General features: G+C 37.0%; 2 protein-coding genes across 4 annotated transcripts; both read left to right on the forward strand.

Moving 5' to 3' along the window:
• The first annotated feature begins 1,200 nt into the window (after window positions 1–1,200).
• Window positions 1,201–5,577, forward strand: LOC104804249 (protein MICRORCHIDIA 2-like). The gene is made up of 18 exons (XM_010528477.1): window positions 1,201–1,584; window positions 1,665–1,739; window positions 1,904–1,938; window positions 2,080–2,158; window positions 2,259–2,348; window positions 2,496–2,571; window positions 2,670–2,748; window positions 2,890–3,018; window positions 3,168–3,266; window positions 3,358–3,462; window positions 3,544–3,690; window positions 3,795–3,887; window positions 4,127–4,178; window positions 4,268–4,379; window positions 4,535–4,802; window positions 4,876–4,964; window positions 5,063–5,105; window positions 5,208–5,577. The coding sequence occupies exons 1-18, from the start codon at window positions 1,335–1,337 to the stop codon at window positions 5,319–5,321; spliced, it is 1,935 nt and encodes a 644-aa protein (XP_010526779.1). The 5' UTR covers window positions 1,201–1,334; the 3' UTR covers window positions 5,322–5,577.
• Window positions 5,578–9,129: 3,552 nt separating this feature from the next.
• On the forward strand, window positions 9,130–10,844 carry LOC104804251 (protein SHI RELATED SEQUENCE 2-like). 3 transcript variants are annotated; one of them, XM_010528480.1, is made up of 2 exons: window positions 9,130–10,170; window positions 10,264–10,844. In XM_010528480.1, exons 1-2 carry the CDS (start codon window positions 9,711–9,713, stop codon window positions 10,725–10,727), a joined length of 924 nt encoding a protein of 307 aa, XP_010526782.1. In that variant the 5' UTR covers window positions 9,130–9,710; the 3' UTR covers window positions 10,728–10,844. The 3 variants fall into 3 exon arrangements, with proteins under 3 accessions (XP_010526782.1, XP_010526780.1, XP_010526781.1); XM_010528478.1 differs by having other exon boundaries at window positions 9,131–10,170; window positions 10,309–10,844; XM_010528479.2 differs by having other exon boundaries at window positions 9,132–10,170; window positions 10,318–10,844.
• The last annotated feature ends 2,954 nt before the right edge of the window (window positions 10,845–13,798 follow it).

A 13,798-nucleotide genomic window follows, 5' to 3' on the forward strand; every position in this document is an offset into this window, starting at 1 on the left:
AAGAGAGAAAGCATTAGTGATCAGATAAGTGGAAGTCTTCAAAAGGAATCTTCACTTTGTATCTGCTGGGGAAAAAAAACTGTCAAAAGATTCCAATAAAAACGATGCTTCTGCTGCTTTTGACGTTGGAAGGGCACAGATTCTCTTAATAATTCAAGATTTCGGTGCCATTTTCCGCTGCGAAGAAAGCGAAAGAGATGACAAGAAACCAATTGTTCGAATGTTAGGACAAGATTCTCGGATGTTTTCCATGCATGTTTTTTCAAGATTTGTTTCGCCACGTGCTGTACGTGAAACTGTCGAGTCTATCCACTGGGATCGCACAGGGATCATCATGGTCACAAAGTGGCTATACAGAAAAACCAGCAGCTTTTTAATGGAGGCCATTGATTTGATCTAAGACATGCATGCCACGACCATTTCTAGTTTCACAGAAGAACAGATTCCCGCATGTTATGACCGTTAAAGGGTTCTTGTCGCCCAAGAAACTGAATCCAACACTTGTTTCCTAAGCTTACTGGATTCTGTTTCTGCAACTTTCTGAGTGTTTCAATCTGATTCTGAAACTTGAATTTGTTTATCTGCTTGGGATTGGAGATAAAGAGCGGAACTCATGCGGCCCTTTGCACATGGCACAGGAACAAAGACAGTGCCGCCCATTCGCTGTGGTTGTGTGGAGGAGGAGCAATTTTCCGGCAACTCTAGGGTTCGAGTTCTGGGTGTTTTCGCTAGGAGCATTCCTTGTATACCAATACCAGTGTTCTTGGATATTTTTTTTTTTGGTAAGTTTTGTTGTTTTCTTGGGTTAACCTTCTCAGTTTGGACTAAAGATTGTGTCGGATTTTGTTGTTCAATATATTATCCAAAAAAATATCACAGAAAGAAATTACACTTAACAAAAGGAATGAAGGCTTGAACGTTTTGGATCTTTTTACGTCTACTGAAACGAAAAACCTTAAACAAAAAGAAAACTAAAAAAAAAAAAGATGCAGAATGCCAAAAAAGCCACCATGGAAATTCTGAGTATGAAACAAGCCCAATACGGCCCAATACGATGGTAGAAATTCTGTATGAAACTGGCCCAATACGGCCCAATATTATGGGTCGGAAAGCAAAAGAAAGCCCAATGTAGATAGCGCCTTGCTTTTCCAACATGATATGATATTTCAACTAAATCTAGACAACGTATCGTTCCTTCTCGAAAATGTGAAACGTCACGCTGTTTGTGTCTTTTTTTTTTCTCTCTCTCCCCTTTGTAGAATAGAAAGCTCCGCGCTTGTTCGCCGTCGGGTCGGCCCGACCCGCTTTTGTAATCGCCTTGGATTCCGTCGATTATGCTGCCGAAGGCGAAGAACGTTGTGACGGATGTTATACAGATCGATAGCGACGACGAAGATGACGGAGGAGGTTCCGCCGTGTTACCGAGTCGGACACCGGCTCCGACCACGGCGTGTACGGACCAACGTGGAGTTTCCGGTGCGATTCATCCGCCTGTCTCTCCCCGGGAATCCCTAGAATGCCGGAGCTTCTGGAAGGCCGGAGATTACTGTGTGGCTGCCACCTCTACCGCCCCCGCCGCCGCCGGTCTCGCTCTCTCTCTCTCAAACAAACTCAGGGTATTTATGGGTTTGTGTTTGTTGTGTTGATGGGATGAGATTCTGCAGGTTTGCTGGAGCATGCTCGTGTTCATCCCAAGTTTCTCCATTCGAATGCTACTTCACACAAATGGGCTTTTGGAGGTGAGTTTCATATGCTGAAGCATTTTTGTAAAGCACATACAAATTGCGGAAATTTGGAGCACGAAAGTGCTCCATCAGATAGATAAACTCATGATTTTCTAATTCTACTGTGCCCATAGAGTGAGAAATGGATGCTGATTATTTTACTTTTCTGCATCTTGCAGCAATTGCTGAGCTACTGGATAATGCGGTTGACGAGGTGTGACTTTAAAGCCGATTATTGTTAAGCTTTACCATTATCTTTATGATAGGCCAATATTAGTGTGACCATACTTTTGCTTGGATTGGCTTTGTTCAGCTCCTGTAGATTGTACGATTCATGTTTTCTCGGGTTTTTCAGATACAAAATGGTGCCACCTTCATCAAAGTTGATAAGATCGATATCGCCAAAGACAATTCTCCAGCTTTAGTTTTTCTAGGTACATTATCCATACGTCTGTAAGCGTGATGCTCAATGTAACTGAGACTTCGGATGATGTTGAAAGCCTGAATGTCCGTCTAATTCTTGTTTATGTTAAGATGATGGTGGCGGGATGGATCCTGACGGGATCAGAAAATGTATGAGTTTAGGTTACTCCTCGAAGAAATCCAATACAACGATCGGGCAGTGTAAGTGCTATATTTCATTTCTATGCCTTTTTGGCTTGTTTATATAACACCTCTGCTTAGGCCTTATATCTGCTTTCTGTGACAGAGTTCACTTAGTCTTAAACTCAGTTACTTCCATCCATGTTTTCACTTTTGTTTGTCTGCCAGATGGTAATGGCTTCAAGACAAGTACCATGAGACTTGGGGCTGATGTCATCGTTTTCAGTCGTGCAACTCGTGGAGGGTATTGAATTATAGATTGATCTTGAATGTATATGCTCCAAGTTTTTAATATCATCCTCTTTCAACCTTTCGCATTTTGTTTTTTGGTCTTTGTTTCAGCAAGTGCACCCAGAGTATCGGTCTCCTGTCTTACACATATCTGAGGAAAACAGGACAGGATGATGTGATTGTTCCTATGGTAATTCTTCAGCTCAGATAATGTTTTAGTTCACATCATATTAGTATTCTGTTGCTCAATACAATTTTTTTTTTCGAACTCAGGAATGTGGGGTTTCTCTTTGAGGTAACTTGGCTTACCTAACTGGACACTGTGATGCAGATTGATTTTGATATTTCCAACAATTGGCCAGAACCAATTATCTATGGATCTAAGGAAGATTGGTCTTCCGACCTTGAAACTCTTCTTAAGTGGTCTCCCTTTTCGTCAAAGGACGAGCTCATGCAGCAGGTCTTCATTCTTCCTTAACTGGTGTCTTGATGTATTTTAGCTCCATTTTTTGTTCATACAAATTATCTATAAGTTCATCCTTCAGAACAGGCGGATTGTGTGTGCTCTCAGTTTGTCTGTTCATTAATCTATTTATATCCATTTACCAGTTTGAGGACATCGGTACCCATGGAACAAAAGTAATAATATACAACTTGTGGCTTAATGATGAAGGAATTTACGAGTTGAGTTTTGATGATGATGATGAGGTATGTACACTTCCTTGAATGACGAAAAAAGCCTCATGTGCTGAGGTTGTGCTTTAAAGCATATAAGTTCTGCACTTTGTTCTTGTTATAGGATATCGGACTCAGAGATGAAGCCAATCAAGACGTGAAAAGGCTGCACATAAAAATCGCGGAGCTGAGATCTCATATTTCATACCGCTTACGTTACTCTCTGAGGGTAATCTTGCAAATATTCTCTTCATATTTGTTATTCCATGAATATTTTTCTGCCTCACCTCTGTTTTTTCTTCATCCTTAGGCTTATGCTTCAATGTTGTATCTGAAAAAGTTCGGAAACTTCAAAATCATTCTACGAGGCAAACCCGTAGAGCAGTTTAATATCGCTGATGAACTCGGATATCGTGAAACTGTATTTTACAAGCCCCATATGGCTTCTGTAGGACAGGTAATGTGCCTGTTATATAAAACATATACCTTCTTTCCTTCTTCCTACTCTCTCTATGCTTGTTGCATAAATCTGAATCAACCTGTTCCTACTTGTTGTCACAGGTTGCATCTGAAGTTACGATTGGATTCATAAAGGAGGCACCTAAACTTTCAGTTTGTGGTTTCAATGTCTATCACAAAAACCGCCTCATCCGGGTATGTGTTCGTAGAAAAATTTGCATTGCCCATCTTTGTTCTTCTCCATTTTCTTTCTTGAAAATATCTTATTTCGTAAACCATGTCAGTTTTGCTCGCTCTTCTATTCTACATGGCATGTCAGTCAACCTGTAGGGTAGCTTGCAGCTCGTGGAAATCATATACTTGTGTCATTGCAATGCCATGCTTCTAGAAAAAGCAAAATCGTTACCATTTTGTTTGATGATTCGTTCTTGCAGCCCTTCTGGAAAGTAACTCCGGATGGTTCTTCGAGAGGGAATGGAGTTGTCGGTATGATTCTGCTTTTCCTTCACGATTCCATTTGACAGTTGTATGTAGTTTGAGAGGTACTGAGACACGCTGAGCAAATATGTTACCAGGAGTTCTTGAAGCAAATTTCATAGAACCAGCTCATGATAAGCAGGACTTTGAGAGGTCTTCCTTGTATCTCCGGCTTGAAGCCAAGTTGAAGAAAATGCTAATGGATTACTGGTCTGTTCCTCTTGCCCATCTCGCTTTCTTGAAAATAGATTCAAGTTATCAGTATAAGCAAGCTGATCCTACTATTCTCTCTCTGTCTCTCTCTCACCGGAACTCCCTTTTAGCTACTGCTCTGCCACTGATGTTTTTTTGAATGGAGAAAACAGGCTTAGCCACTGCCACATATTTGGATACCAGACACCTCAGATGAGTGCGGATAAATCAAAGAGGAAACCGAATGCTCAACCTCCTGCCAGAAATATGGAAGCTTCGCCTAGCGGCATGCACAGTTACGGTGGTCCTATTGTACGGGAAATTAATCTGGCCGAAGCTACCATTACTCGTCCCGTAACTATGCCACCGCCACATCTGAGAAGGCCTGCGGGTCGAAGTGAACCCCAAATCGTGCAGCTTGATCCGGAATCTGCAACTCCTGTGAGTGAATTATCGGGATTCTTAGCGATTTAAGTTTCCAGAAGTTTCCAACTAAATGCCAAAATCTCCTCAGGTGTCTCGGGACAACTACGTTGCTGAGGATGACCTTGTTAACAAGTCGGCACATGAGATATGCCAAGAGAACATACAGCTCTTCATGAAGTATATATATAGTTACCCCATATCTATCTGAAGCTGTCTTGACAGATCTTCATGGCCATCCGATTCCCGATTTCTGATGCGTTTTTTCTTTCCGCCAGGTGCGAGGAATATGCGAAGAAAGAGACCGAACTGGAAGAGTTGGTAGGTTTCATTCACTCCTAAATCCAAACAACTTCGGTTTCGGGTTTCGGGTTTCGGGTCTCGTTATTACACGTCCAACATGTCCGGGATGCATTGATACAGGTAAGGAATCTGGAGAAGGAATTGGAAGAAGCAAAAGGCAAATGTGCACAGCTCGCTGTTCTTGTGGAGACAAAGAGGAAGGAGAAGACAAGCAGCAGCAACAAAGCTTCTTAAGTCTCTGCAACTTTGTTCACTTTACTTCAACCTTAAATTCTGGAATTTAAAAAAAAAAAATCCTTAAATATCTGGTATGCTCTGAAGATCCTGAAATTGGTTAATAGATTAATACATCATCATCTAATTTTTTTCCTAGCATGCATTATGCATATGCTTGTATTGTGAGTCAAAGCACATTGCATAAATATACATACATGCACATGTATATATATATATATATTTCATTGGTAAGGAGTGGTCCTGATGTTGTAAATCTCAACAATTATTTTGCGTTGTGTAGTGAAGGGTAGAGTGGGGACACGTGCCAGAAACCGATTTGGTTTGGTTAGAGAGGCAAAATTAGATGTTGAAGTTTTGGTTGGGATCTTTAGGTTCCATTTTTTGAAAAGAAATAATAATCTTAAAAAATATATATCTGTTTTTCTTCAGTTATTTTCCAAATGAAATTTTTTATTTTAAATTTCAATTTTAAAAAAATATAGTGTGTGTATAGAGTCGTATGGTTTGATATGGATTGTTCGCTTTGGTTTAGTCGAGTTGACTTGGACCACAAGTTGCCAATTACATATTGGACAAGGAAGATGTTGGAATAATACTATACAATCATCATCATAATAATAATTATTATTATAATTATAATTATAATACTAATTCATAATATTGGACTAACCGACCAATCACTAATTCCATGGACCCAGCTCTCACCCCAGACCCAAAGCCCATAGGTTTTTTTGACCGAAGAAGGCAATATCATTGTATCTTTACTTTAAGACCAATCCATCGTAAAACATAATTGCGTGTATATATACACACGCACATATATATATATGTATTTATAAATACGTATATATGTATATGTATATGTATATGTATATGTATAAGTTTATGTCTTTAAGAAAAGATGTCATATATTTCCTAACAGTGTTTATGGAAAACTAGGGTTTGCAGCGTGAGAGGGTGTGAACTAAGTACTACTAACAAATACAAGGCTTGATAAATATGTTAGGAGTGGGCTTTTCTTTTAGGTATAGGTGCATAATTATTTTACCTTTCACTATGCCCTTATTTAAATTTTTTTTACAATAAAAATAATGACAATAGACTTTCTGTAAAGAGAATAAGATGCCATTTAAATAATATATTAGTAACAGTAGCCTTTCGATTTTTTTTTATTCCGCACATTTTTTGGATTTTTGAAAAAATATATTCATTAGGATTTTATGTCATGTTTGGGTCCATTTTGAATTCATTTTTATTAAAAAAATATTTATTTATTTTAGAATATTCCATTCTATTCAGATTTTTAACATTATTTTCATATTCGATTTAATTTTAAAAACTGATACCTAATTGGCTTTTAGATTGGATTAGATTCAATTTGGAAAATAATATTGGAATCATTTTTATTCAATTTTAAATATGGAAACGAAATAATCCACTTCTAATCGACCGTATTCGTCACAAAATGTTACCAGTTTCAAAATCAAGAAGCAAACAGAGTCCCCTGCAGCATTGTCCCCTTCACATGCTCTTATTACCCTATACATATACACACATATATATATATATATATATAAACTAACGTTGAGATACAAATAAATGTAACAACGACACAAACATGCAAAAGACTGTATAAACCTAAGTTTTTATATAAAGTTATTAAATTGGCTCGAGAGGGAATCGGATAGAAGCAAACACTTGGCTCGAGACCCCCGTCGACAGAAAAGAGAAAACGTACACTTCTTCTTCTCGGGCCTCTCCCACTTATCATTCCCCCTCTCTTTCCTTTCCTTATTTCTGTATTTTTTTTCCATTTCCCGTAGTTAATGTTAGTAATTTTTTTGGTGGAATTAATGTTAATAATTTTTTTTGTGGAATTAATAGCATATTTACAATATTTTATCTTACACTAGACGAATATTTCGACTTTTTGAGTTGTCTATATTTTTTTTTTTGAGTTTTTCCATTCTATTTGTGTTTTGTTCTGATTGCGGTCTTATTTAGTTTTACTGAAAAATATCAACATTCTAGAAATATTTTCATTTTATTTCTATTTTTTTATTATTATTTTTATACTTCAATTAATATAAATAGAATTAAATATTTTGATTTTATATAATAATGTGAAAGATTATATGGAGAGTATTACAGTGTGGTTGGTTCAACTTCAATCCTCCTCTTTGGACACGTGGAAGGAACTCTACGTATGATGCAAAATATGCTTTCATTTATAACTACACGTAAATTTTATTACAGCATGTCAACGATGCCAACAATGTGACGAAGAAATATAATTACATCATTAATGATATCTCGACGTATAACCCATAATATTCGTTACACCAAATTGACAGAACTAATTAGCAGTTATCCATGGGGAAAATATTTCTATTAATGTACCATTCTTATGTTGTCTAGTTTTTATCTTTGCATACTTTGGATTTGGTTATGTTTCATTCCTATTTTTTTTATGATTTTACAAAAATTATATTCATTTAGTTATTATACCAGAATTTAAATCTATTTGAATTCTATTCACACTCTGCTTTTACAAAAAAAAATATCTATATTATAATTTTCTGTTATTTTTTATTTGATCTTGTTTTATTTAAAATTAATTGATTAAATTTTAAAAATAATGTAATTGATAAATCTATAAATAAAATTAGATTCCAATCTAAATATCTACTATAGTCTTTATAAGCTTAAATATCTACTTTAGTCTTTATGAGCTCTCAGACGGGCTTATTATAAATGCAATAATTTTAGCTATTCGAAATAAAACTTTCAATTTACTCGAAAACATATTGAATGGAAGGAAAAAAGAAGGCAATAAAAAGTACAGGTAGGTGGCGCCATGTTCCCTTGCATAGCCACAGAGAATGCAAAGAGTAACATGGTTCCCTTATTTTATTTTTCCCTTTTTTTTTATTTGGGTAATGATAAACAAATATGAATTTAATATTTATATTCAAATTGGAACTATAGATTATTGCATGGCGATGATAAACCCTAGTTGTTGTTGAAAATAACATCTCTCTACTGTTTATCATCTGGGTAATTACATAAATTCAAATTGGGACATCGAGTGCTCATTAAAATGCCAAGGAACCTAATTTTATTAAGTTGCATTTGACAAAATAGGAGGAATGATCTTAGGGGGGAAAAATCAATAACTATTTCAGGCACTCATTTATTCATTCACATCATATTTAGTGGATTTCGTCCGAATTAAAATAAAATACAAAAGATATCTATAAAATAGTTTTGATATGAATTTTTGAATACAGATTCGAAAGATGAATGGTGAATTGTCATTTTTTTCTACTATCTATAAATTAATTTTGATACGAAATTCTCTCATTTTTCCGTAATGATAACTCATTAGGAACAACCGACTTATATATGATGAATATAATATTGGAAACGTTAGAATGATATTAGTATCACTAAATGTAAATGCTGAAGAGGGGACCCTATAGCATCTAGATGACTAATTTTACTGATGACATACATTTTAGAAACCCTAAGGTTTGCTTAATCAAGCAATCATTCCAGTTCAAAGCGTGCAATTACGAATTTAACCTTAATTAGAATTCTGTCCCCCCAAAAAAGAACCTTTACTAAAAACATTAACTATGAAAATTAAAGTAGTAGGTAATATACGCACGGGAAATGTGTAACATCAAGAGGAGAAGCCAATGTTCCGGTTAGGAGGATGCGATGAGCTGAGATTCTGCCACGTGGCAATCTGTCAACCGTCCGATTGAGAAGCGCACCCGTTCGATCATCCCCGATGTGGGTCGGTAGAGAGAGAAGGGATAGAGAGAGAGAGAGGTTCCATTGTGAGTTCTTTTAGTTCAGACGGACAGAACCAGAATCGTTTTGCTCAGACAAGGTGAAGTGAGAAAAAGCTTTTTCACTTTCGTTTCATAGAATCTGCAGCCAAATCTCACGAGAGAGAGAGAGAGAGATTTGGGGGTAAAGACTTAAATTCTGTGTGGAGAATAGCAGATGAGAGAGAAAGGGTTATGGCGGCGTTGCAGAAAATAAGAGAAAGATTAACGATAAACCTATAATTCTTCTTCTTCCTCCGTTTTTCTTTCTTCTAGATTCGTTTTATCACGTAACTACTTTACTGCAGCCAATTAAGAACGGAAGGAACGCCTTGCTGTCCGAAGAAAGAGAACGACGAAATCCTCGATGAATTTCGTCTCTACCACAACTTGAAGGACGAGAACAACGATAACCTATGAAGGAGAAAGCTAAAGCCAGTGGGGGAAAAGAATCGGAATTAACAAATTCCGGTCTCATGATAATTAGGGTTTTGTGAATTATGGGTATTGCTCCTTCAAGATTAGGGTTCAAGGTGTTGGGTCGAGGGAAATGGCAGGGATTTTCCCATTAGGATCAGGACGAGGAAACGAAGAAGAAGATCAACGAAAGACTGGGCTTTGGTTCCGAAACACGAACCCTAGCGCCTCAAGCTCCGATAACCAGCAAATATGGCAGCTAGAACAAGAGCCACCGCCGCAGCAAATGTTCATGCAGCAGCAGCAACAACAAAGCCTTGATCTTTATCCAGCCGGTCAGATCGACGTCTCTGATTTGGCCACGTCATGGAGATCTGTCACCATAAGCTGTCGGGACTGCGGGAACCAAGCCAAGAAGGGCTGTGCACACATGCGGTGCAGGACTTGTTGCAAGAGCCGAGGCTTCGACTGTGCCACCCACGTGAGAAGCACGTGGATCCCCGTCGCTAAACGCCGCGAGCGCCAGCAGCAGACGATGGCTACCGAAGGCGGAGCAAATATCCCGAAGCGGCCGAGGGACGCCTCCTCCACAGGTTTAGTTTCTTTAAACCATCTTTGGTTGTTGTTCTTTTGAATAACAAGGCAGGCTCAATCCCAAGACTCGAATCACAATGACCATGTGAAAGGTCAAGTGCTATATGTTTCTTCTCTTAGAATATGGTTTGTGTTAGGGGCATTAGATATGGGCGAGCCCTCTTTCCCGGCGGAAGTGAATTCGGAAGCGGTTTTCCGGTGCGTTAGAATGAGCGGTGTCGATGATGAAAACGGCCAATACGCTTATCAGACGATGATGAACATCAACGGTCACGTTTTCAAAGGAATTCTATACGACCAAGGCCCTCAAAGCAGCCACAACATCAGCTGCGGTAGCGGTGGCAGCGACCACCAGAGCTCCTCTGCCGGGATCGGTGCCGGAGGAAACCCATTTAATCCGGCAGCAGCAGCAGCCGGAGCTTCTTCTAGCCACGCCGTCGCCGGAGGATCATCATCGCCCATGTTCGTGGACCCTTCGGCGTATTACGGCTCGAGTAATCTAAGCATGTTCATGCCAGCAGGTACGCAATTCTACAACCAAAATCCAAGATCTTGATCAATAACGTTTACGTTGCTCAATAATTTTATTTTTCACGTCTAATGGTTGTTCCTCCATGATGTAAAACTTTGGCACGATGATACTTGATTTAAGCATGAGGATGGGATTAAAACTTGGTCAACGAAGGTCAACCAAATTGCGAGAGACCTTCGCTTGTTAAGTTTTAGTAGCTCCTTCAAATGCATTAATATTAGTTAGATTCAAATGTTGTCTTTACAGTCACGTGCATATACGTCAATCGTCCCGAACGTCCGTATAAATATATAATGTACGTACGTAAGTGTGTATATATATATAATCAATAATAATATGTATGTGTAGTACAATATGTAGATCTTATAATATATTTTACGTGTGCAGACGCACATATAGATAGAAGTTTTTGCTTCTCGATAGGTTTGGTATCGGCGTAAAGCTTTTTCCATGCTTATGCGGATGTTTGCCGGTTGCTTCTTCGGTTGGACAACCCTTGAGAAATATCTTGTAATATATTGAAAATATTATATATCAAAGTCAATAGAATTAATATTATATATATATATATATATATATATATATCCTAAATCTAGATAATGTTCTATGGCTCTTTACAAAGCTTGTAATTCCTGTTAGAAAAAAATTTTAAAATTTCGCAAGAAGATAACTTTTATTTTCAACGTGTAACATTTTAGAATAAATTAACATTCAGCTTATAACAGGGTCGTTGTGGAAAATTTCATGTTTTCTTCCATATATGGGTAAAATTTCTAAAAAACTTTCGACTTGCAAAACAAATAAACCTTCAAATTGAAAAACTATCAATCAATCATCGAACTTGTAACTTGTCACTGAATAAAATCTCGAACTTGCAAATTATTGCTCTAATAAACCTTTGACCGGTTTGACCACGATTTCAAACGATCGGAAATCCATGTATTAACGGATTGTTGATGTCACCTTATACACGTTATCAATTTTAATTTAAAAAATGACATCAGCAATCCGTCAATACGTGGATTTTTGATCGTTTGAAATTGTGGTCAAACCGGTCAAAGGTTTATTAGAGCAATAATTTGCAAGTTCGAGGTTTTATTCAGTGACAAGTTATAAGTTCGGGGATTGAATGACAGTTTTTCAATTTGAAGGTTTATTTGTAAATATTTTTGCAAGTTGGAGGTTTTTTAGGGGTTTTACCCTTTAATTAATGTTGTTTGCTTGTATATTCAATTAGGTCGGATTTTTTTTGGGTAATTATTCATTTAGCATATCAACAATTTAGTCATAGCTATGCAACATATGAATCATCAACAAACCATTTCTTTTATATAGTCGAATTTACTAGTAACTAATCTTCCTAATTAAAAACCTAAAAATAAAAAAGTGTTGAACTATATATATATACCAAACCAAAATCAGAATAACCAAATAAAATGTGCGTATGGGGTGATTACAAAACCTAGCAGAAAATCAATAATATTATTTTATATATTGTCGTATGGTCCTATACTATATAGTATATACTATTCGACCGTTTGCGCAGGTGTATTGTTTCTCCTCTTTGTGAGTAGTGCTCAAAGACCAAAGGATTCAAAGAACACAAAGCTCGTGGTTCTTGTAAATCTAATCAGCCTGTTACGTGCCCTATGGTTAGAGATTGTCCATATATAGTAACACGATTAAATGCGGATGCATGGTTACTTTGGTTACCGTGTTGGAAAAAATTAATGGAAATTAATATATCCTTCTCTAAGCCTTATTAAAACAATTGAAATTATTTGTGGTGAAAGGATTAAAAAGAATACAAAATTTTAAGACGGCTATAGATTTTTAAAAATCATTTTGTTTTTACACTAAAATTTACACCACAGATTCATAGAATGTACCATTATTCCAAAATATTCAACAACTTTCATGTAAGTAATTTCAGATTTTTTGTTCAATGTGAAACTTTATTAAGATAAAAGGAAAGATTTATATGTACAAGATTGAACAGAAAACAAATTAATCTGTTAACGAATTTCAGACTTTTTTTCATGCTTTTGTCTCTCACTAAATTTTCAGTATCATATGTGTATTCTGAATGTTAAACGTTCAACGGAAATGACTAAAAATAAAGATGAAGGGCCAAGCCAGTTAGGTCAGAGATAAGAACCTGAGTTTATCAAAGGTTTGGCTGCTTGGGAATGTGCCTTGGCTCGCAAGTTACTGCTCGCTCTTTGACACGCAGGCGAAGAACACCTCGTTTGAATCTCAGTTCAAGATCTCATAACCACCGAGAGAGAGAGGGAGAGAAAGTTAATGGAGGGAGTAAATAATGAGTGATGGCATGCAGCAGAGGCAAGGAATGGTGCGTGTAACAAAAAAAAAAGCTGTCCGAGAAGGCAAAAGATTCTAGGGTTTTGGATTAACAAGTAATAGGGTGGGGATGAAATCGGCCAGTGATGCAGTAACCTATATGTGATGTGCCCATCTTTCTGCTTTTTCTTCTTTTATTTTCCTTTGGACACACACATACACCTTTGCTTACAGTGCTCACATGTAGTGTATATGTGTATGTATGAGTTTACATACGTATGTGCTTGAGTGGTCCTACAACTATATTGCTGATCAAAGTCTTGACTTTTCACTTCCAAGAATCAAGTTGCGTTCTCTGATTCATTTGATGTATGTGCCATTTTTCTATCCAAAGACTTAATTATTCACATATACTATATATATATATAAAAAAAGCCACATAAAAGTTCTAAATGAAGCTTAAAAACCCGAGCTTATATATAAAAGCTCTAAATGAAGCTTATTCACATGTAGTGTATATTTTTCTTTGAAAAAATGAGTTTTATACCGAAACCGAACTGAACCGAAGTTTATGTAAAAACCGAATGGTTATAGTTTTTCTATAACCGAAATAACCGAACCCGAATATAACCGAACCGAACCCAAACCGAAATCCGAAATGGCCACCCCTACTTCTTACTACGCGAGAACTTAAAAGAAACCTTTGATCAATCATACAGAAATCAGAGTGGATGGCGAGTACTCAGAGGATGATTCGGCACTCTCGGCATTATATATAAACTATCAGAAATGCC

The sequence above is a fragment of the Tarenaya hassleriana genome, unplaced genomic scaffold (genome assembly GCF_000463585.1).
Source record: "Tarenaya hassleriana unplaced genomic scaffold, ASM46358v1 Cleome9, whole genome shotgun sequence".
In the NCBI taxonomy this organism is placed as follows: domain Eukaryota; kingdom Viridiplantae; phylum Streptophyta; class Magnoliopsida; order Brassicales; family Cleomaceae; genus Tarenaya; species Tarenaya hassleriana.